The 22,548-nt window shown below is 59.3% G+C and overlaps 4 protein-coding genes across 8 annotated transcripts; all 4 read left to right on the plus strand.

Moving 5' to 3' along the window:
• The first annotated feature begins 2,996 nt into the window (after window positions 1–2,996).
• On the plus strand, window positions 2,997–8,769 carry LOC136787900 (uncharacterized). 2 transcript variants are annotated; one of them, XR_010826967.1, is made up of 6 exons: window positions 2,997–3,363; window positions 5,610–5,906; window positions 6,272–6,613; window positions 7,222–7,326; window positions 7,399–7,588; window positions 8,644–8,769. XR_010826967.1 is itself a non-coding variant. In XM_066985309.1 (5 exons), the coding sequence occupies exons 1-5, from the start codon at window positions 3,012–3,014 to the stop codon at window positions 7,497–7,499; spliced, it is 1,197 nt and encodes a 398-aa protein (XP_066841410.1). In that variant the 5' UTR covers window positions 2,997–3,011; the 3' UTR covers window positions 7,500–7,867. The 2 variants fall into 2 exon arrangements, 1 of the variants encoding a protein (XP_066841410.1); XM_066985309.1 differs by lacking the exon at window positions 8,644–8,769 and having other exon boundaries at window positions 7,399–7,867.
• On the plus strand, window positions 7,686–11,800 carry LOC136787808 (uncharacterized). Its single transcript, XM_066985137.1, has 4 exons — window positions 7,686–7,782; window positions 9,366–9,473; window positions 10,290–10,441; window positions 11,460–11,800. Exons 1-4 carry the CDS (start codon window positions 7,686–7,688, stop codon window positions 11,793–11,795), a joined length of 693 nt encoding a protein of 230 aa, XP_066841238.1. The 3' UTR covers window positions 11,796–11,800.
• Window positions 11,801–13,719: 1,919 nt separating this feature from the next.
• LOC136787899 (uncharacterized) lies at window positions 13,720–19,530 on the plus strand. Of its 4 annotated transcripts, none has more exons than XR_010826966.1 (7): window positions 13,720–14,086; window positions 14,808–14,927; window positions 16,352–16,648; window positions 17,014–17,355; window positions 17,964–18,068; window positions 18,141–18,330; window positions 19,408–19,530. XR_010826966.1 is itself a non-coding variant. In XM_066985307.1 (6 exons), the coding sequence occupies exons 1-6, from the start codon at window positions 13,735–13,737 to the stop codon at window positions 18,239–18,241; spliced, it is 1,317 nt and encodes a 438-aa protein (XP_066841408.1). In that variant the 5' UTR covers window positions 13,720–13,734; the 3' UTR covers window positions 18,242–18,621. The 4 variants fall into 4 exon arrangements, 2 of the variants coding, with proteins under 2 accessions (XP_066841408.1, XP_066841409.1); XR_010826965.1 differs by having other exon boundaries at window positions 19,386–19,527; XM_066985307.1 differs by lacking the exon at window positions 19,408–19,530 and having other exon boundaries at window positions 18,141–18,621.
• On the plus strand, window positions 18,428–22,541 carry LOC136787809 (uncharacterized). The gene is made up of 4 exons (XM_066985138.1): window positions 18,428–18,524; window positions 20,108–20,215; window positions 21,032–21,183; window positions 22,202–22,541. Exons 1-4 carry the CDS (start codon window positions 18,428–18,430, stop codon window positions 22,535–22,537), a joined length of 693 nt encoding a protein of 230 aa, XP_066841239.1. The 3' UTR covers window positions 22,538–22,541.
• Window positions 22,542–22,548: the final 7 nt, after the last annotated feature.

Below are 22,548 nucleotides of genomic sequence, written 5' to 3' on the forward strand. Positions count from 1 at the left end.
CAGAGTGCCTTGAGTTGCAGTGCCTTTGGCAGATTCCCCAGCTTCTGCTGAACCTCAGGAAGCATTGCGGCCTGAGGATTTTCACTTGCTCAAAGATGCTAACCAAATGAAACAGAACACTTCCTGGCAATGTCAGACCTCCGGTGAGATTACCAGTAGTGCGCAGGACACAGCAATGTCCACAATTGTTCTTGCAGGCGTGGATGGGGAGAACAATGCAAACACTGCGAAGCGCCAATATTTCCTAAGTTCCTGCATAGCAGGCACTGTGGCATTCTCGGCTCCCCTCCTGTTTTTGATAGTTGTGTGCTGCGTGCGTGCTTATCCGGCGTTGGAGGCAGAAAAATCAGTGAGTTGTTGTTCCCCCGCTCCCTCTCCTCCTCTCCCCCTCCCAAATTCGTTACCGTATCTTTGTCAACGTTATTATGTGGCTGCTGCCAGCCAGGAAGCAGTTGTCGTTAGCGTATTGTGAAGTGAGCAGTTAGTTTTTGACCAGACTCTTCTGAAATTTCTGCTGTCCAGTGCTTTAGGTGGCCTCTAATTCCTGGGCATTCTGTTCTGGAGCCCATTTTTCTGTTGCTGGTCTTAGCGAAGCTTGGCCCTTCCGCAGCAAGAGCAGAGCCAGGGACAGCCGTAGGCAAAGCGAGGTCAGGAAGAGAAATGCAGGAGCTGAGAGAGGGTGCCATCGGAGAGAGAAGCGCAGCAGTGCCAGTTCCCCCCCAGCACAAGGCACCCTGTTCTGGGATGCCCTGAATTGCAGGTGTCCGCCTCAGCCAAGGTGTGCCAGCTACTGGGAGCATGGGGATGAGCCCTGCCAGCTGCGGGCATTGCCTTGGAGAGGGGCAGTCGGTGTGTCACAGCCGCACCTGAGCGCTGCCAGCGTGCGTGTCCTCAGCACACACAGAGCTTGTGTGTTTAATTACACATCCCAAAGAGCGGATGGGCAGCACCTCCCCGAACAGGGAGCCGAGGCCGTCACCTTGTTGGGCCAGGGCCAGGGCCGGGCAGGGAGCTGAGTACTGGTCCTTGCAAGGCGCTCTGAAAAAGGGCAGCCGGTGGCTGTTGGGACCCGGTCGTGCTGAGCCCGGCTGTGGACCCCTGTCTCTGCGGGGGCCAGGTCTTCTTGCTGGGACAGCACGTGCAGAGCAGGCAGGTCAGGATGGCTGGCGAGGCGCTGGGGAGGAGACAAGCTGGGGCAGGATGTGGAGGGGAGCAGAGTCCCAGCCGAGGGCACAGGGCACCCTGTTTTCTGCACAGAGCACTGTGTGCCCACAGCTCACGCACAGCCGGGTGCCTGCACCCTGCTGCCTCGCACCCGCCTGGCACCGCAGCCGCAGCACGGCCTCAGCAAGTTCCTGTCTCCGCAGGCGCCTCGCCGCAGCCCAGGCAGCCCAGACTGACACCCGCAGCCGCTCCGTGAGCCCGTACAGGCGGCCTGACCACCGTGGTACGCCTGAGAGCCAGGCCCGACGCCAGCAGCCACCATCAGTGCCTGGAAGAGCGGCCCGCCTGCCACCAGCCCGGCCTCCACGGCCCCCAAGCCCGGCAGCGGATCAGTGGAAGGTGCACGACCGGCCCAGCAGCCCCCAGTCCTCGTGGGCACAGACGCCGCCCCCACGGCCCCCCCCAACCTCCTCCAAGGGCTGGGGCAGGCCCCCCCGGGGTGCAGCCTTGGCCACACTTTCAATAAACATTGAATAATACAGCACAGCAGTCCGGGTCTTATGTACAGCGACACCCAGGAACCCACAGCAGGACTTTGTGACTGATCGACAAGTAAGCCTGAGGGTCCTCGGTGCTGGGGGTCAGCCAGACTGTGCCCACCATGCAGGGAACGCAGGGGAAGGGAGCTGGGGAGCAGCACAGCAGGAGCAGACAGAAGGGCTGTGAGCGCGGCAGCGACCCTGCACAGCGCTCACCCGAGAACCCCCTGCTCAAACTGGCAGTGCCGCAGCCACACACAAGCGCGGGCCCTTCCTGATCCTGGGCCGAGGCCAGGCTCCCCACAGCCAGCCCTCCTCAGGTCCTGACCCTGCACGGATGGCCGATTTTGGCCAGGGCGCCCCATGCCAACGCTCCCACGGCTCAGCTCTCCTCAAGGGGTAGAAGAAAAAAATCCCAGCTCATTGCCCAAGTCTCCCTTGTGCTGGGCCCCACAGCTGGATGCTCTGCTCTGGGGAGGGGGGTTTCACGAGGGCACAGCACACGGGGAGAACGGCTTTTCACTGGTGACGATAGCAAGATTGAGTGGCTGAGCAATTACAAAGACAGCTCTTCCTTTCCGTAGCATATTCTCCCCTTTTTAAAGGACAGGCTCAGCTCAGTTTTTACCAGATTGTGGTGTTTTTTATTTATTTCTTTACATCATGCAAACAGTGTGTAATATACTACTTTTTGCTGCACTACCATCCTGAGTGGAACAACAGCTATTAAGACTAGAGGTAGAAAGAGGCGACTGAGGGGAGGCCTCACGGCGGCCCTCAGCTTCCTGAGGAGGGGAGTGGAGGGGCAGGCGCTGATCTCTTCTCTCTGGGGGCCCGAGGGAACAGCACGGAGCTTCATTGCCTCAGCCCCCTCCAGTCGCTGCAGGTCACTAAGGAAGAGGTAGATCGCAGCATGCTCCACACACGCTTACTTTTGTACCAGCACGGTGCCACTGCAGGTGCCCAGCAGCCGTCTGCAAGGCGCTCTTGAGTGGAAGGGAGAGACGAGTGCCGTGGAGCAGTCCCCCGATTCTCCCATCAAAAAGTGCCCCCATTCCGAAGCCTTTGGGTACACCTGAACTCCCCTGGGGAGCCTTTACTCAACCCCCCACGCAACGGGACCCTGCGCCTTCTCTCTCTCCAAACTACCCTGACCCTAACCCTAATTACACCCCTAATTAAGCCTCCCAACCCAAGCCTTTGGGTAGACCTGAGCTCCCTTTGGGAGCCTTTACTCAACCCCACACGCAACAGGACTCTGCGCCTTCTTTCTGAACAACCCCGACCCTAACCCTAATTACGCCCCTAATGAAGCCTCCCAGCAGCAGCCTTTGGGTAGACCTGCTGTCCCTTTCTCCTCCCCCCCCGAACCACATCTCCCAGCACCCCCCGGCGGGCCGTTCCCTCCCAGCTCCCCCCGTTTCCACCCCGTTTCGTCGCCCTGACGCCATCTCCCCGCGCCATGAAGCCTCCCCCCCGGCCCCGCCTGGTCCCGGCCCGCTTCGCCGAGGCCCCGGCGGGGAGGCCCCGGGCCGCGGCCTGGTCGCTGCGGGAGAAGCGATCGCTGCTGGCGGCGCTGCGGGCCCAGGCCGCCCTCGGCCTCCCGGAGCTCCAGGCCCGGCCGCTGCGGGAGAGCCTCCCCCGGCGGAGCGAGGCCGAGGTGGGCCCGGGGGGGGCTTAATGGCCCGGGGGGGGGGTCCTTAATATCCCGGGGGGGCTTAAAGTCCATGGGGGGGGCTTAAAGGCCCGGGGGGTCCTTAAAGGCCCGGGGGGGGGGGCTTAAAATCCATGGGGGGGGCCTTAATATCCCAGGGGTTCCTTAATATCCCGGGGGGGCCTTAATGGCCCGGGGGGGGTCCTTAATATGCTTGGGGGGGTCTCAGGGAGGGTCCTTAATGGCTTTGGGGGGGGGGTCCTTAATATGCCCGTGGGGGGGGGGGTGGTCCTTAATAACACGGGGGGGTCCTTGGGGGGGGGTTGGAAGGGGTCCTGGGTCCCCAATTCCTCGGGGAGGGGGCTTGGGGGGGGTCCCCAGGGGGGTCCTGGGTCCCTGCGTACCCCAAGGTACATGGGGGGGGCAATGGGGGGGTACAATGGGATGGGGGGGGGTCTGGGGGTGCACCGGGGGGAAATGGGGGGGTACATGGGGATGGGGGGGGTGCACGGGGGGGGGCTGGGGGTACACGGGTGGGGGCAACGGGGGGTTTTGGGGTGGCAATGGGGGGGGGGGCATATCAGTGGGTCCTACGGGGTCGGGGTGGGTGGCAGCTCCCGGGGGCTGGAACTACGGGATATTTTTGGGGGGGGCTATGGGGTATTTGAGGGGGGGGTCCCTAATTCCCGTGCCCCCCCCCCGGCAAAGATCCTCGGCCTGGTGTCGCGGCTGCGGGGCCGGGCGGCGCGCGAGGCCGTGGGCACCCAGCACCGCGCCTGCCTGGAGGAGCAGCGGCGCCGCCGCGCCCGGCGCCCAGCCCCCATCGAGGTGAGGACCCCCCGCCCCGGGGGGGGGGACACGGGGGGGTCATATTTGTGGGTATTCGCCTCCCCCCCCCTCCAGGTGTGGCTGGAGCTGGCACAGACGCTGGCGGAGGGCGTGGAGGAGGCGGCGGCGGCGTTTTCGCAGGTGGGGGGGGGTAAAAAATGGGGGGGGGTAAAAGTGGGGGGGGTGGGGGTAAATGGGGGGGTGGGGGTAGATTGGGGGAGGTCGGGGGTAAATTGGGGGGGTTCAGGGGTAAGTTGGGGGTTTCAGGGGTAAATTGGGGGTTTCAAATTAGGGGGGTGAGGGTAAAATGGGGGGGTTAAATGGGGGCTGGGGGTAAATTGGGGGGGGGGACCGGGGGTAAAATGGGGGGGTGGGGTAAAGTGGGGGGGTTGGGTGTAAAATGAGGGGGGGGGTTAAATGGGGGAGCCCAAATTGGGGGGGGTGGGACAAGGGGGGTGAGGGTAAAGTGGGGGGGGGGTTGGGGATAAAGTGGGGGGGGGTAAAATGGGGGGGGTGGGGGTAAAGTGGGGGGGGTTAAATTGGGGGATAAAATGGGGTTAAAAGAGAGGGTCCTTAATGGCTTGGGGAGGGGGAGTCTTAGTAATCTGGGGGGGGGGGGGCCTTAACATCGCCAGATGGTCTCCGAGGAAGGTAACTCCTCTGGGGTCTCCTTAAACAGGGGCTGAGCTGCTGGGGGCACGGCTGGATTTGGGGTCCCACAGGTGTGACTGTCTGGGAGACCCTCAGCCTCATTCCCCCTCCCCATAACAACCCAGTGGTGAAATTGGGTGCTGGGGATTTTTCGTTATCTCACTTTGTTGAGGTCCTGCCTCGTGTCAACACACTGGTGGTGAGTGGAAACCCCTTGAGACCCAACCCCTTCCCGGCCCTCTCCTTCCCACACCTGCTCCTCCTATTTTGGGTGTGGGTCAATGGTATTTTTGTAGGGTTTGCAGCTGGGGGCAGGTAGGGAGGTGGAGACCAAACGTGTTTTCCCAGTGGCTGCTGTGGAGGAGCATCAGCGACGGGTTTTACCCTTCACCCTTAGCCTTTTCCACCCCCCTTCCCCATTTCCTATTTTCATAAATTACCAAGTTGCAGCAAAAAAAAATAAAATTGCTTGAAAGCACATTAAGGACATTTCTGCCGGCATGGCAAAGCTGCCCAGGGTGTGGAAAGGGTTTTTGCAGTCTCCTTTCTTTCATCACTTCCCGCAGCGGGACGCAACCTTGTGCTGAATCCCAAGGAGATAAAATGAGCCATAGCCCAGAGACATTTCTGCTTTACGAGGTCCCCTCTGTGCTTTATTGTATTCCTTGAAATGAAAGCCAGTTTCTTTTATTTGCGTGGAGTTAGTCCCTTCTGCCTCTGCTCCTTGCACCTCACCTCCGTCCCCCCTGCCTGTCTCCCTCTCTATCCCCCAGCCGCAGTCCCTGCCCCGACCCTCTGGGTGCTGCAGGGACAGAAGGAATATTTCTTTGGAGACGCTGTCACGCTGGTGTGCACCACTCCCCCCAGCATCACTGGGAAGCTGACGTACCAAATTTTTGGCGAGGCTGGCTGGGCAGTTTCAGGATTTAGCTCGACGAATAACTACACGTTTGAGTTCGTCCTCTCCCGAATGCAACACAGGGGGCCGCATTTCTGCAGCTATTCCCTCAAGCAAGGTCGGAAGCAGCTCATATCCCCAACCAGCGAAAAACTGGTGATCAAGATTGGAGGTGAGCTGTGTGATTTCTTTATCTTTCTCTCTGCTTTCTCCCTCCTCTCTGAGAACTATTCAGATGCCCAAACGTGGGTGTCAGCTATCGCCCCGCAATGTGACAACTCACCTGGAAATCAGGATTGGTGGGCTTTGTGGTTTAACCCAGCCCATCGCCAAAATCAGTAGGATTTCTGGGTGGAGGATTTATCTTTCTGGGACCAGCATGGTCTGGAAGGTGGCTGCCACTGGCGCTCTTCTCATGTCGTGGCAGGAAGCCTACAATCCCAAGCTTTGCTGCATGCAGTGGGAAGGCAAACAACTGGAGATCCGTTTGTGCTGTCCTTATTGCTACGTCTCCATTTATTCCTCCCCTTTTCTCAGACCACCTTCCCCAGCCCCTGCTGACGGTGGAGTCCCCGCTGGGAGAGGTGATGGCAGGAGATCTCCTGAGCATCATCTGTAAGGCCCCTGGAGACGCCACTGTACGGAGGTTTCACTTCTACAGGGATGGCCAAGAGGTCCTCCCTACGACAGAAGGCTCTGAGGACAATGCAGCAGATCACGGGGGCAATTTAAGGACTTCCATGGTCCTCCAGCTCCCACGTGCTGGTCCCCAACAGAGTGGAAACTTTACCTGCAAGTATGAGGAAAAAAAGCCTGAGAGGTGGATCCCGTCCTTCACAAGCCAAGCCGTGTCTATCAGTATAAATGCCCAAAAGAAAGGTGAGCTGGCCATCCATCCACCCACCTAACAATCTGTCAGTCCATCCACCACCAACCCATCCATCCATCCACCCATCCATCCATCCAGTAACCAGCCCATTAAACCATCCCTCTCTCCATCTGTCCATCCGTCTGTCCCTCCCTCTCTCCATTTTTTCCTGAAACGATTCCATTCCAGTCCCTGTACGTTCCTCTCCAAACTAGCTGATTTTTGCACCGGGCAGCTGCTCTATCTATCCGATCACCATCCTTCTGTCCATGACTCAGCCCACCCAGTCTTGCACCCACCTCTCCCTCCCTCTCAGCCCTTCCATCACCCCAACCACCCCAAACAAGTATCGAGCATCCCTCTGTCCACCTTTATGGCTCAGCAGCCTCTCCTTGGCCTCCCGAGCCATTGTTCCCAAATTTCTCAGTGCCTCCTGCAGAGCCAAGCAAGCGGGGAAAGTCTTTGGGTGTTCAGCACTCAGGACCTGAGCAGAATGCCTGGAGACGGAGGGGTGGGGAAAGGGAAAGAGAGATGGTGGCGGAACGATGCTCACAGCCTTCCCTCCGTCAGCACGCATGAACTGTGTCTACATCTCCTAACCTGTCCCACCCTCTTGCAGGGAAGAGCTGCTTCCTTCTTCTACGGCTCCTGGTTGTGGGCGGCTGCTTCCTCACCATCAACAGCCTCATCCTCCTCTTCTTCTGGGCCCGGGGGAGAACCAAAGGTACACCCTGAGCTGAGGGGGGAATCGCCCCACCTTTGGGCTCCCCACCACCCACCTCGCTCCTTCCCGCAGACGCCTCGTTCCTGTCTGGAGCCAGCCCTGCCGGGATCTCCCAGCTGCACGCCAGATCCCCACACACCCTTCAGGAGGAGAATAAGTATGAGGAACACTAATGAGAGGAAGATGCTGTGGGCGATTCCACCCCCTAAAGACCGCTCCCTGCTGAAGACGCATCCCAAAAGACTGGTGTGCAGCCAAACAGGTGCTCACCTGTGGGAAAACAAAGCAAGAAACGGTTCCTGGGAGGATGAAAGAAGTAGAAAGGGGTCGTTTCACGTGGTAGAGGGGAGGGAGGAGACATGGACGTTGTCGGGAAGGGTGATTGTGAGAGAGAAAATGAAGAAAGACCAGAAATAAAAATGGAAATTGTGAGGAAAAAGAAAGGAGTGAGAAAGGGTGAGAAATGAAATGGAGAGACAAACAGTGTGAGTGAAAAATGAAAGCATGGACAGAGGCTGAGACAGAGTGAGAGAGGGATGGGGAAGAAAAGGGATGCCAGGAGCATCGAGGAGGGCACGACGGTGGGAAGAGCAGGTTGGAGAGGTGAAGGAGAAGAAAAAAGGTGGAAGGAGAGCCCCCAAATCAGAACAAGCCCTTGTGCGGGTCATTAACTGGATGGCCACCGCTGTCACCTCGCCTGGTTGTCCCGGTGTGTTAGGGATGTTAGGGCATCCAGGGAGGGGTGGGAGAGCCGCTGCAGGTGGGGTGGGTGGCTGGGGGCTCTGGTGTTTGGGCTTTTGGAGGGGAATGTCCCATAGCCCATATACGTGGGAGCTGTGGGGCTGCAATAGGAGGATGCTGGAAATGCAGAGACTGGGAACGTGTGAAAATGTGGAGGTGGCATTTGAGCCCCTGGGGGTGGCGTACAGGGAACTGGGGGGATATTGGGGTGGGACGTTAAGGAGTGAGTGGTGGATATTTGGGGCATGTGCGGGGCTATGGGATATGGCATGCCACCAGCACTGGATATGAGGGGAATGCAGGGATGTGGGGAAGCTGCGTGATCAATACGGGAACCTGAGCTGATGGGGGCGCGCTGGGAAATCTGGCTATGGATGGCACTAAGGACAGGGGGCTTTGGGGATACGGCAGGCTGCTGGGGAGGGATATGGGGGCAGGAAGGAGATGGCGACCCTGCCGATGGGATACAGAGCGACTTTGGGGCAGTATGAGGCTGTGAGATATGAGGATAGCGGAACCGCTCTCTCCTGTCCTCCGCGGCCTTATCTCCACCTCGCAGCCTTCCTTCCCCTCCAGCCTCTTTCTGCCATGCCCTCAGCCCCCGGCAGCCAGCAGTGGATGAGAAAGAATCGATAGAGGGGAGGGAGCGTGCTGCCGGGCCATGAGGTCCCAACGCTGCTCCGTGACACCGGGAGGGCTGCGAGGTCACAATACCTCTCGGTGATGCAGTGCTGGGCCGTGACATCCCGACACCCCATTGTGACGCTGGGCCAGCCCACAGGCACTGCTCCGCACCGGTCCTGACAGCAGCAGTAGCTGCAGCTGCAGCGGCCGTGGTGGAAGCATGGTGCGAGTGTGGGGAGCCACGGCCCCTGCCTGCGTCCTCTTCCTCCTGCTGGTGGCCCTGTGTGCCCGGGGTGCCCAGGCTGCGCCATGGCGACCACCGGGAGCAGGTGGGTGGGCAGGGCTTGTGGGAAGGTGAGGTTCTAAATCCATGTGTGGACACACCGTAACCTGCACAGCAGGAAGGGATGGATCAGAGCGGAGACACTCAATTTCACACCTGGCAGGCACTGGTGAGCGCCAGAGAAGGCCGAGAGCCTCTGCTGCCGCTTGTGGGTCACGCCGTGTCCCAGGGGCAGCTGCTAGCCCAGCACTACCATAAGTGGTCCGAGCTGTTCCGTGCAAACATTGGTATCCAGCCAGCAGCAACTGGTGTGTGCTTGCAGCTGTGCCCAGAATATGGTTCAAGGAGGAGCAGTTCCTTGTAGTCACACTGTCCTGCTTTCTTTCTAAAGGGCTGGTTAGAGAGACTGTGCCGAAGAAGGTGCTTTGGCGAGGAAGCGGTCGCACGCTGCCACTCTCTGACAAACGAACAGGGGCAACACAGGCAACTGCCCCACCAGGTAAAGGCTGTTTCTTGGTCATCCGCTGTCACCAACCAGAACCAGCATGCGTGTGCAGGTTCTTGCCCTGGTACCCGCTCTTGCAGCTCATGTCAGCAGCCAAACCCAAGAGTGTCAGTAGGCAGCAAGTGTTGCAGAGGAAGGCAGGAGTGGCTCCCTGAGGATGGCTGTCTTCCCCGGGCTGTGACAGCATGTGAGAGCAGTGCAGCGGAGAGACGCTCACAAAGCTCTGTGGCTGTGGTTAGAGAGGGGTCACCTCCCAGCGCACCCAGTTCCCAGGGATTTTGGAACCTTGCTCTTGGGGGAACGAGGCCGTCAGAAGCCCATTGAGCAGACGATGGGAAACGGGACCCCTCCTGTGAGCTGAGGCCCAGAGTGACGCCCTGACCCAGTGCAGATGGGGCACTGCCTCACTGGCACTCCTGGGCTCCCGAATTTTGTTCAGTTTTGTCCCTAAGGCTCCGAGTGTGCCTCGAGCAGCGAAGGTGGGCAAGCGCCTAAGACCTTTTAGAACTCCAAAGAGCTGGGGGAGCAAACCTGAGACACTGGGCCCTCAGCATTATGGCAGGGGAAACAAAGGATGGAGGGAAAACAAAGCTGAGAGGCAAAAGGGAGGCTCCAGAGTGCCTTGAGTTGCAGTGCCTTTGGCAGATTCCCCAGCTTCTGCTGAACCTCAGGAAGCATTGCGGCCTGAGGATTTTCACTTGCTCAAAGATGCTAACCAAATGAAACAGAACACTTCCTGGCAATGTCAGACCTCCGGTGAGATTACCAGTAGTGCGCAGGACACAGCAATGTCCACAATTGTTCTTGCAGGCGTGGATGGGGAGAACAATGCAAACACTGCGAAGCCCCAAAATTTCCGACGTTACTGCAGAGTAGGCACTGTGGCATTCTTGGTTCCCCTCCTGTTTTTGAGAGTTATGTTCTGCGTGCGTGCTTATCCGGCGTTGGAGGCAGAAAAATCAGTGAGTTGTTGTTCCCCCGCTCCCTCTCCTCCTCTCCCCCTCCCAAATTCGTTACCGTATCTTTGTCAACGTTATTATGTGGCTGCTGCCAGCCAGGAAGCAGTTGTCGTTAGCGTATTGTGAAGTGAGCAGTTAGTTTTTGACCAGACTCTTCTGAAATTTCTGCTGTCCAGTGCTTTAGGTGGCCTCTAATTCCTGGGCATTCTGTTCTGGAGCCCATTTTTCTGTTGCTGGTCTTAGCGAAGCTTGGCCCTTCCGCAGCAAGAGCAGAGCCAGGGACAGCCGTAGGCAAAGCGAGGTCAGGAAGAGAAATGCAGGAGCTGAGAGAGGGTGCCATCGGAGAGAGAAGCGCAGCAGTGCCAGTTCCCCCCCAGCACAAGGCACCCTGTTCTGGGATGCCCTGAATTGCAGGTGTCCGCCTCAGCCAAGGTGTGCCAGCTACTGGGAGCATGGGGATGAGCCCTGCCAGCTGCGGGCATTGCCTTGGAGAGGGGCAGTCGGTGTGTCACAGCCGCACCTGAGCGCTGCCAGCGTGCGTGTCCTCAGCACACACAGAGCTTGTGTGTTTAATTACACATCCCAAAGAGCGGATGGGCAGCACCTCCCCGAACAGGGAGCCGAGGCCGTCACCTTGTTGGGCCAGGGCCAGGGCCGGGCAGGGAGCTGAGTACTGGTCCTTGCAAGGCGCTCTGAAAAAGGGCAGCCGGTGGCTGTTGGGACCCGGTCGTGCTGAGCCCGGCTGTGGACCCCTGTCTCTGCGGGGGCCAGGTCTTCTTGCTGGGACAGCACGTGCAGAGCAGGCAGGTCAGGATGGCTGGCGAGGCGCTGGGGAGGAGACAAGCTGGGGCAGGATGTGGAGGGGAGCAGAGTCCCAGCCGAGGGCACAGGGCACCCTGTTTTCTGCACAGAGCACTGTGTGCCCACAGCTCACGCACAGCCGGGTGCCTGCACCCTGCTGCCTCGCACCCGCCTGGCACCGCAGCCGCAGCACGGCCTCAGCAAGTTCCTGTCTCCGCAGGCGCCTCGCCGCAGCCCAGGCAGCCCAGACATTGACACCCGCAGCCGCTCCGTGAGCCCCTACAGGCGGCCTGACCACCGTGGTACGCCTGAGAGCCAGGCCCGATGCCAGCAGCCACCATCAGTGCCTGGAAGAGCGGCCCGCCTGCCACCAGCCCAGCCTCCACGGCCCCCAAGCCCGGCAGCGGATCAGTGGAAGGTGCACGACCGGCCCAGCAGCCCCCAGTCCTCGTGGACACAGACATCACCTCCACGGCCCCCTCCACCCTCTTCCAAGGGCTGGGGCAGCCCCCCCCGGGATGCAGCCTTGGCCACACTTTCAATAAACATTGAATAATACAGCACAGCAGTCCGGGTCTTATGTACAGCGACACCCAGGAACCCACAGCAGGACTTTGTGACTGATCGAGAAGTAAGCCTGAGGGTCCTCGGTGCTGGGGGTCAGCCAGACTGTGCCCACCATGCAGGGAACGCAGGGGAAGGGAGCTGGGGAGCAGCACAGCAGGAGCAGACAGAAGGGCTGTGAGCGCGGCAGCGACCCTGCACAGCGCTCACCCGAGAACCCCCTGCTCAAACTGGCAGTGCCGCAGCCACACACAAGCGCGGGCCCTTCCTGATCCTGGGCCGAGGCCAGGCTCCCCACAGCCAGCCCTCCTCAGGTCCTGACCCTGCACGGATGGCCGATTTTGGCCAGGGCGCCCCATGCCAACGCTCCCACGGCTCAGCTCTCCTCAAGGGGTAGAAGAAAAAAATCCCAGCTCATTGCCCAAGTCTCCCTTGTGCTGGGCCCCACAGCTGGATGCTCTGCTCTGGGGAGGGGGGTTTCACGAGGGCACAGCACACGGGGAGAACGGCTTTTCACTGGTGACGATAGCAAGATTGAGTGGCTGAGCAATTACAAAGACAGCTCTTCCTTTCCGTAGCATATTCTCCCCTTTTTAAAGGACAGGCTCAGCTCAGTTTTTACCAGATTGTGGTGTTTTTTATTTATTTCTTTACATCATGCAAACAGTGTGTAATATACTTCTTTTTGCTGCACTACCATCCTGAGTGGAACAACAGCTATTAAGACTAGAGGTAGAAAGAGGCGACTGAGGGGAGGCCTCACGGCGGCCCTCAGCTTCCTGAGGAGGGGAGTGGAGGGGCAGGCGCTGATCTCTTCTCTCTGGGGACCCGAGGGAACAGCACGGAGCTTCATTGCCTCAGCCCCCTCCAGTCGCTGCAGGTCACTAAGGAAGAGGTAGATCGCAGCATGCTCCACACACGCTTACTTTTGTACCAGCACGGTGCCACTGCAGGTGCCCAGCAGCCGTCTGCAAGGCGCTCTTGAGTGGAAGGGAGAGACGAGTGCCGTGGAGCAGTCCCCCGATTCTCCCATCAAAAAGTGCCCCCATTCCGAAGCCTTTGGGTAGAGCTGACCTCCCTTTGGGAGCCTTTACACAGCCCCACACACAACAGGACTCTGCGCCTTCTCTCTCTCCAAACAACCCTGACCCTAACCCTAATTACGCCCCTAATTAAGCCACCCAACGGAATCCTCTGGGTATACCTGACCTCCCTTTGGGAGCCTTTACTCAACCCCACACACAACAGGACTCTGCGCCTTCTTTCTGAACAACCCCGACCCTAACCCTAATTACACTCCTAATTAAGCCTCCCAGCAGCAGCCTTTGGGTAGACCTGACCTCCCTTTGGGAGCCTTTACACAGCCCCACACACAACAGGACTCTGCGCCTTCTCTCTCTCCAGACCCTAACCCTAATTAAGGCCCCCCCCATAGCCACTAAGACCCCCCCCCCCAAGCCATTAAGGATCCTCCCTGGGACCCCCCCAACCCCCCCCCCAGGATATTAACGCTAACCCTAATTACACCCCTAATTAAGCCTCCCAACCCAAGCCTTTGGGTAGACCTGATCTCCCTTTGGGAGCCTTTACTCAACCCCACACACAACAGGACTCTGCGCCTTCTTTCTGAACAACCCCGACCCTAACCCTAATTACACTCCTAATTAAGCCTCCCAACCCAAGCCTTTGGGTAGACCTGACCTCCCTTTGGGAGCCTTTACACAGCCCCACACGCAACAGGACCCTGCGCCTTCTCTTTCTCCAAACTACCCTAAATGTAACCCTAATTACGCCCCTAATTAAGCCTCCCAGCAGAAGCCTTTGGGTAGACCTGACCTCCCTTTGGGAGCCTTTACACAGCCCCACACACAACAGGACTCTGCGCCTTCTCTCTCCAAACAACCCCGACCCTAACCCTAATTACGCCCCTAATGAAGCCTCCCAGCAGCAGCCTTTGGGTAGACCTGCTGTCCCTTTCTCCTCCCCCCCCGAACCACATCTCCCAGCACCCCCCGGCGGGCCGTTCCCTCCCAGCTCCCCCCGTTTCCACCCCGTTTCGTCGCCCTGACGCCATCTCCCCGCGCCATGAAGCCTCCCCCCCGGCCCCGCCTGGTCCCGGCCCGCTTCGCCGAGGCCCCGGCGGGGAGGCCCCGGGCCGCGGCCTGGTCGCTGCGGGAGAAGCGATCGCTGCTGGCGGCGCTGCGGGCCCAGGCCGCCCTCGGCCTCCCGGAGCTCCAGGCCCGGCCGCTGCGGGAGAGCCTCCCCCGGCGGAGCGAGGCCGAGGTGGGCCCGGGGGGGGCTTAATGGCCCGGGGGGGGGGTCCTTAATATCCCGGGGGGGCTTACAGTCCATGGGGGGGGCTTAAAGGCCCGGGGGGTCCTTAAAGGCCCGGGGGGGGGGGCTTAAAATCCATGGGGGGGGCCTTAATATCCCAGGGGTTCCTTAATATCCCGGGGGGGCCTTAATGGCCCGGGGGGGGCTAAATGGCCCGGGGGGGGTCCTTAATATGCTTGGGGGGGTCTCAGGGAGGGTCCTTAATGGCTTGGGGGGGGGGTCCTTAATATGCCCGTGGGGGGGGGGGGTGGTCCTTAATAACACGGGGGGGTCCTTGGGGGGGGGTTGGAAGGGGTCCTGGGTCCCCAATTCCTCGGGGAGGGGGCTTGGGGGGGGTCCCCGGGGGGGTCCTGGGTCCCTGCGTACCCCAAGGTACATGGGGGGGGCAATGGGGGGGTACAATGGGATGGGGGGGGGTCTGGGGGTGCACCGGGGGGAAATGGGGGGGTACATGGGGATGGGGGGGGTGCACGGGGGGGGGCTGGGGGTACACGGGTGGGGGCAACGGGGGGTTTTGGGGTGGCAATGGGGGGGGGGGCATATCAGTGGGTCCTACGGGGTCGGGGTGGGTGGCAGCTCCCGGGGGCTGGAACTACGGGATATTTTTGGGGGGGGCTATGGGGTATTTGAGGGGGGGGTCCCTAATTCCCGTGCCCCCCCCCCGGCAAAGATCCTCGGCCTGGTGTCGCGGCTGCGGGGCCGGGCGGCGCGCGAGGCCGTGGGCACCCAGCACCGCGCCTGCCTGGAGGAGCAGCGGCGCCGCCGCGCCCGGCGCCCGGCCCCCATCGAGGTGAGGACCCCCCGCCCCGGGGGGGGGGACACGGGGGGGTCATATTTGTGGGTATTCGCCTCCCCCCCCCTCCAGGTGTGGCTGGAGCTGGCACAGACGCTGGCGGAGGGCGTGGAGGAGGCGGCGGCGGCATTTTCGCAGGTGGGGGGGGGTAAAAAATGGGGGGGGGTAAAAGTGGGGGGGGTGGGGGTAAATGGGGGGGTGGGGGTAGATTGGGGGAGGTCGGGGGTAAATTGGGGGGGTTCAGGGGTAAGTTGGGGGTTTCAGGGGTAAATTGGGGGTTTCAAATTAGGGGGGTGAGGGTAAAATGGGGGGGTTAAATGGGGGCTGGGGGTAAATTGGGGGGGGGGACCAGGGGTAAAATGGGGGGGTGGGGTAAAGTGGGGGGGTTGGGTGTAAAATGAGGGGGGGGGTTAAATGGGGGAGCCCAAATTGGGGGGGGTGGGACAAGGGGGGTGAGGGTAAAGTGGGGGGGGGGTTGGGGATAAAGTGGGGGGGGGTAAAATGGGGGGGGTGGGGGTAAAGTGGGGGGGGTTAAATTGGGGGATAAAATGGGGTTAAAAGAGAGGGTCCTTAATGGCTTGGGGAGGGGGAGTCTTAGTAATCTGGGGGGGGGGGGGCCTTAACATCGCCAGATGGTCTCCGAGGAAGGTAACTCCTCTGGGGTCTCCTTAAACAGGGGCTGAGCTGCTGGGGGCACGGCTGGATTTGGGGTCCCACAGGTGTGACTGTCTGGGAGACCCTCAGCCTCATTCCCCCTCCCCATAACAACCCAGTGGTGAAATTGGGTGCTGGGGATTTTTCGTTATCTCACTTTGTTGAGGTCCTGCCTCGTGTCAACACACTGGTGGTGAGTGGAAACCCCTTGAGACCCAACCCCTTCCCGGCCCTCTCCTTCCCACACCTGCTCCTCCTATTTTGGGTGTGGGTCAATGGTATTTTTGTAGGGTTTGCAGCTGGGGGCAGGTAGGGAGGTGGAGACCAAACGTGTTTTCCCAGTGGCTGCTGTGGAGGAGCATCAGCGACGGGTTTTACCCTTCACCCTTAGCCTTTTCCACCCCCCTTCCCCATTTCCTATTTTCATAAATTACCAAGTTGCAGCAAAAAAAAATAAAATTGCTTGAAAGCACATTAAGGACATTTCTGCCGGCATGGCAAAGCTGCCCAGGGTGTGGAAAGGGTTTTTGCAGTCTCCTTTCTTTCATCACTTCCCGCAGCGGGACGCAACCTTGTGCTGAATCCCAAGGAGATAAAATGAGCCATAGCCCAGAGACATTTCTGCTTTACGAGGTCCCCTCTGTGCTTTATTGTATTCCTTGAAATGAAAGCCAGTTTCTTTTATTTGCGTGGAGTTAGTCCCTTCTGCCTCTGCTCCTTGCACCTCACCTCCGTCCCCCCTGCCTGTCTCCCTCTCTATCCCCCAGCCGCAGTCCCTGCCCCGACCCTCTGGGTGCTGCAGGGACAGAAGGAATATTTCTTTGGAGACGCTGTCACGCTGGTGTGCACCACTCCCCCCAGCATCACTGGGAAGCTGACGTACCAAATTTTTGGCGAGGCTGGCTGGGCAGTTTCAGGATTTAGCTCGACGAATAACTACACGTTTGAGTTCGTCCTCTCCCGAATGCAACACAGGGGGCCGCATTTCTGCAGCTATTCCCTCAAGCAAGGTCGGAAGCAGCTCATATCCCCAACCAGCGAAAAACTGGTGATCAAGATTGGAGGTGAGCTGTGTGATTTCTTTATCTTTCTCTCTGCTTTCTCCCTCCTCTCTGAGAACTATTCAGATGCCCAAACGTGGGTGTCAGCTATCGCCCCGCAATGTGACAACTCACCTGGAAATCAGGATTGGTGGGCTTTGTGGTTTAACCCAGCCCATCGCCAAAATCAGTAGGATTTCTGGGTGGAGGATTTATCTTTCTGGGACCAGCATGGTCTGGAAGGTGGCTGCCACTGGCGCTCTTCTCATGTCGTGGCAGGAAGCCTACAATCCCAAGCTTTGCTGCATGCAGTGGGAAGGCAAACAACTGGAGATCCGTTTGTGCTGTCCTTATTGCTACGTCTCCATTTATTCCTCCCCTTTTCTCAGACCACCTTCCCCAGCCCCTGCTGACGGTGGAGTCCCCGCTGGGAGAGGTGATGGCAGGAGATCTCCTGAGCATCATCTGTAAGGCCCCTGGAGACGCCACTGTACGGAGGTTTCACTTCTACAGGGATGGCCAAGAGGTCCTCCCTATGACAGAAGGCTCTGAGGACAATGCAGCAGATCACGGGGGCAATTTAAGGACCTCCATGGTCCTCCAGCTCCCACGTGCTGGTCCCCAACAGAGTGGAAACTTTACCTGCAAGTATGAGGAAAAAAAGCCTGAGAGGTGGATCCCGTCCTTCACAAGCCAAGCCGTGTCTATCAGTATAAATGCCCAAAAGAAAGGTGAGCTGGCCATCCATCCACCCACCTAACAATCTGTCAGTCCATCCACCACCAACCCATCCATCCATCCACCCATCCATCCATCCAGTAACCAGCCCATTAAACCATCCCTCTCTCCATCTGTCCATCCGTCTGTCCCTCCCTCTCTCCATTTTTTCCTGAAACGATTCCATTCCAGTCCCTGTACGTTCCTCTCCAAACTAGCTGATTTTTGCACCGGGCAGCTGCTCTATCTATCCGATCACCATCCTTCTGTCCATGACTCAGCCCACCCAGTCTTGCACCCACCTCTCCCTCCCTCTCAGCCCTTCCATCACCCCAACCACCCCAAACAAGTATCGAGCATCCCTCTGTCCACCTTTATGGCTCAGCAGCCTCTCCTTGGCCTCCCGAGCCATTGTTCCCAAATTTCTCAGTGCCTCCTGCAGAGCCAAGCAAGCGGGGAAAGTCTTTGGGTGTTCAGCACTCAGGACCTGAGCAGAATGCCTGGAGACGGAGGGGTGGGGAAAGGGAAAGAGAGATGGTGGCGGAACGATGCTCACAGCCTTCCCTCCGTCAGCACGCATGAACTGTGTCTACATCTCCTAACCTGTCCCACCCTCTTGCAGGGAAGAGCTGCTTCCTTCTTCTACGGCTCCTGGTTGTGGGCGGCTGCTTCCTCACCATCAACAGCCTCATCCTCCTCTTCTTCTGGGCCCGGGGGAGAACCAAAGGTACACCCTGAGCTGAGGGGGGAATCGCCCCACCTTTGGGCTCCCCACCACCCACCTCGCTCCTTCCCGCAGACGCCTCGTTCCTGTCTGGAGCCAGCCCTGCCGGGATCTCCCAGCTGCACGCCAGATCCCCACACACCCTTCAGGAGGAGAATAAGTATGAGGAACACTAATGAGAGGAAGATGCTGTGGGCGATTCCACCCCCTAAAGACCGCTCCCTGCTGAAGACGCATCCCAAAAGACTGGTGTGCAGCCAAACAGGTGCTCACCTGTGGGAAAACAAAGCAAGGAACGGTTCCTGGGAGGATGAAAGAAGTAGAAAGGGGTCGTTTCACGTGGTAGAGGGGAGGGAGGAGACATGGACGTTGTCGGGAAGGGTGATTGTGAAAGAGAAAATGAAGAAAGACCAGAAATAAAAATGGAAATTGTGAGGAAAAAGAAAGGAGTGAGAAAGGGTGAGAAATGAAATGGAGAGACAAACAGTGTGAGTGAAAAATGAAAGCATGGACAGAGGCTGAGACAGAGTGAGAGAGGGATGGGGAAGAAAAGGGATGCCAGGAGCATCGAGGAGGGCACGACGGTGGGAAGAGCAGGTTGGAGAGGTGAAGGAGAAGAAAAAAGGTGGAAGGAGAGCCCCCAAATCAGAACAAGCCCTTGTGCGGGTCATTAACTGGATGGCCACCGCTGTCACCTCGCCTGGTTGTCCCGGTGTGTTAGGGATGTTAGGGCATCCAGGGAGGGGTGGGAGAGCCGCTGCAGGTGGGGTGGGTGGCTGGGGGCTCTGGTGTTTGGGCTTTTGGAGGGGAATGTCCCATAGCCCATATACGTGGGAGCTGTGGGGCTGCAATAGGAGGATGCTGGAAATGCAGAGACTGGGAACGTGTGAAAATGTGGAGGTGGCATTTGAGCCCCTGGGGGTGGCGTACAGGGAACTGGGGGGATATTGGGGTGGGACGTTAAGGAGTGAGTGGTGGATATTTGGGGCATGTGCGGGGCTATGGGATATGGCATGCCACCAGCACTGGATATGAGGGGAATGCAGGGATGTGGGGAAGCTGCGTGATCAATACGGGAACCTGAGCTGATGGGGGCGCGCTGGGAAATCTGGCTATGGATGGCACTAAGGACAGGGGGCTTTGGGGATACGGCAGGCTGCTGGGGAGGGATATGGGGGCAGGAAGGAGATGGCGACCCTGCCGATGGGATACAGAGCGACTTTGGGGCAGTATGAGGCTGTGAGATATGAGGATAGCGGAACCGCTCTCTCCTGTCCTCCGCGGCCTTATCTCCACCTCGCAGCCTTCCTTCCCCTCCAGCCTCTTTCTGCCATGCCCTCAGCCCCCGGCAGCCAGCAGTGGATGAGAAAGAATCGATAGAGGGGAGGGAGCGTGCTGCCGGGCCATGAGGTCCCAACGCTGCTCCGTGACACCGGGAGGGCTGCGAGGTCACAATACCTCTCGGTGATGCAGTGCTGGGCCGTGACATCCCGACACCCCATTGTGACGCTGGGCCAGCCCACAGGCACTGCTCCGCACCGGTCCTGACAGCAGCAGTAGCTGCAGCTGCAGCGGCCGTGGTGGAAGCATGGTGCGAGTGTGGGGAGCCACGGCCCCTGCCTGCGTCCTCTTCCTCCTGCTGGTGGCCCTGTGTGCCCGGGGTGCCCAGGCTGCGCCATGGCGACCACCGGGAGCAGGTGGGTGGGCAGGGCTTGTGGGAAGGTGAGGTTCTAAATCCATGTGTGGACACACCGTAACCTGCACAGCAGGAAGGGATGGATCAGAGCGGAGACACTCAATTTCACACCTGGCAGGCACTGGTGAGCGCCAGAGAAGGCCGAGAGCCTCTGCTGCCGCTTGTGGGTCACGCCGTGTCCCAGGGGCAGCTGCTAGCCCAGCACTACCATAAGTGGTCCGAGCTGTTCCGTGCAAACATTGGTATCCAGCCAGCAGCAACTGGTGTGTGCTTGCAGCTGTGCCCAGAATATGGTTCAAGGAGGAGCAGTTCCTTGTAGTCACACTGTCCTGCTTTCTTTCTAAAGGGCTGGTTAGAGAGACTGTGCCGAAGAAGGTGCTTTGGCGAGGAAGCGGTCGCACGCTGCCACTCTCTGACAAACGAACAGGGGCAACACAGGCAACTGCCCCACCAGGTAAAGGCTGTTTCTTGGTCATCCGCTGTCACCAACCAGAACCAGCATGCGTGTGCAGGTTCTTGCCCTGGTACCCGCTCTTGCAGCTCATGTCAGCAGCCAAACCCAAGAGTGTCAGTAGGCAGCAAGTGTTGCAGAGGAAGGCAGGAGTGGCTCCCTGAGGATGGCTGTCTTCCCCGGGCTGTGACAGCATGTGAGAGCAGTGCAGCGGAGAGACGCTCACAAAGCTCTGTGGCTGTGGCTAGAGAGGGGTCACCTCCCAGCGCACCCAGTTCCCAGGGATTTTGGAACCTTGCTCTTGGGGGAACGAGGCCGTCAGAAGCCCATTGAGCAGACGATGGGAAACGGGACCCCTCCTGTGAGCTGAGGCCCAGAGTGACGCCCTGACCCAGTGCAAACAGGGCACTGCCTCACTGGCACTCCTGGGCTCCCGAATTTTGTTCAGTTTTGTCCCTAAGGCTCCGAGTGTGCCTCGAGCAGCGAAGGTGGGCAAGCGCCTAAGACCTTTTAGAACTCCAAAGAGCTGGGGGAGCAAACCTGAGACACTGGGCCCTCAGCATTATGGCAGGGGAAACAAAGGATGGAGGGAAAACAAAGCTGAGAGGCAAAAGGGAGGCTCCAGAGTGCCTTGAGTTGCAGTGCCTTTGGCAGATTCCCCAGCTTCTGCTGAACCTCAGGAAGCATTGCGGCCTGAGGATTTTCACTTGCTCAAAGATGCTAACCAAATGAAACAGAACACTTCCTGGCAATGTCAGACCTCCGGTGAGATTACCAGTAGTGCGCAGGACACAGCAATGTCCACAATTGTTCTTGCAGGCGTGGATGGGGAGAACAATGCAAACACTGCGAAGCCCCAAAATTTCCGACGTTACTGCAGAGTAGGCACTGTGGCATTCTTGGTTCCCCTCCTGTTTTTGAGAGTTATGTTCTGCGTGCGTGCTTATCCGGCGTTGGAGGCAGAAAAATCAGTGAGTTGTTGTTCCCCCGCTCCCTCTCCTCCTCTCCCCCTCCCAAATTCGTTACCGTATCTTTGTCAACGTTATTATGTGGCTGCTGCCAGCCAGGAAGCAGTTGTCGTTAGCGTATTGTGAAGTGAGCAGTTAGTTTTTGACCAGACTCTTCTGAAATTTCTGCTGTCCAGTGCTTTAGGTGGCCTCTAATTCCTGGGCATTCTGTTCTGGAGCCCATTTTTCTGTTGCTGGTCTTAGCGAAGCTTGGCCCTTCCGCAGCAAGAGCAGAGCCAGGGACAGCCGTAGGCAAAGCGAGGTCAGGAAGAGAAATGCAGGAGCTGAGAGAGGGTGCCATCGGAGAGAGAAGCGCAGCAGTGCCAGTTCCCCCCCAGCACAAGGCACCCTGTTCTGGGATGCCCTGAATTGCAGGTGTCCGCCTCAGCCAAGGTGTGCCAGCTACTGGGAGCATGGGGATGAGCCCTGCCAGCTGCGGGCATTGCCTTGGAGAGGGGCAGTCGGTGTGTCACAGCCGCACCTGAGCGCTGCCAGCGTGCGTGTCCTCAGCACACACAGAGCTTGTGTGTTTAATTACACATCCCAAAGAGCGGATGGGCAGCACCTCCCCGAACAGGGAGCCGAGGCCGTCACCTTGTTGGGCCAGGGCCAGGGCCGGGCAGGGAGCTGAGTACTGGTCCTTGCAAGGCGCTCTGAAAAAGGGCAGCCGGTGGCTGTTGGGACCCGGTCGTGCTGAGCCCGGCTGTGGACCCCTGTCTCTGCGGGGGCCAGGTCTTCTTGCTGGGACAGCACGTGCAGAGCAGGCAGGTCAGGATGGCTGGCGAGGCGCTGGGGAGGAGACAAGCTGGGGCAGGATGTGGAGGGGAGCAGAGTCCCAGCCGAGGGCACAGGGCACCCTGTTTTCTGCACAGAGCACTGTGTGCCCACAGCTCACGCACAGCCGGGTGCCTGCACCCTGCTGCCTCGCACCCGCCTGGCACCGCAGCCGCAGCACGGCCTCAGCAAGTTCCTGTCTCCGCAGGCGCCTCGCCGCAGCCCAGGCAGCCCAGACATTGACACCCGCAGCCGCTCCGTGAGCCCCTACAGGCGGCCTGACCACCGTGGTACGCCTGAGAGCCAGGCCCGACGCCAGCGGCCACCATCAGTGCCTGGAAGACCGACCCGCCTGCCACCAGCCCGGCCTCCACGGCCCCCAAGCCCGGCAGCGGATCAGTGGAAGGTGCACGACCGGCCCAGCAGCTCCCAGTCCTCGTGGACACAGACATCACCTCCACGGCCCCCTCCACCCTCTTCCAAGGGCTGGGGCAGCCCCCCCCGGGATGCAGCCTTGGCCACACTTTCAATAAACATTGAATAATACAGCACAGC

This window comes from Anser cygnoides, chromosome 31, assembly GCF_040182565.1.
Source record: "Anser cygnoides isolate HZ-2024a breed goose chromosome 31, Taihu_goose_T2T_genome, whole genome shotgun sequence".
Lineage (NCBI taxonomy): Eukaryota > Metazoa > Chordata > Aves > Anseriformes > Anatidae > Anser > Anser cygnoides.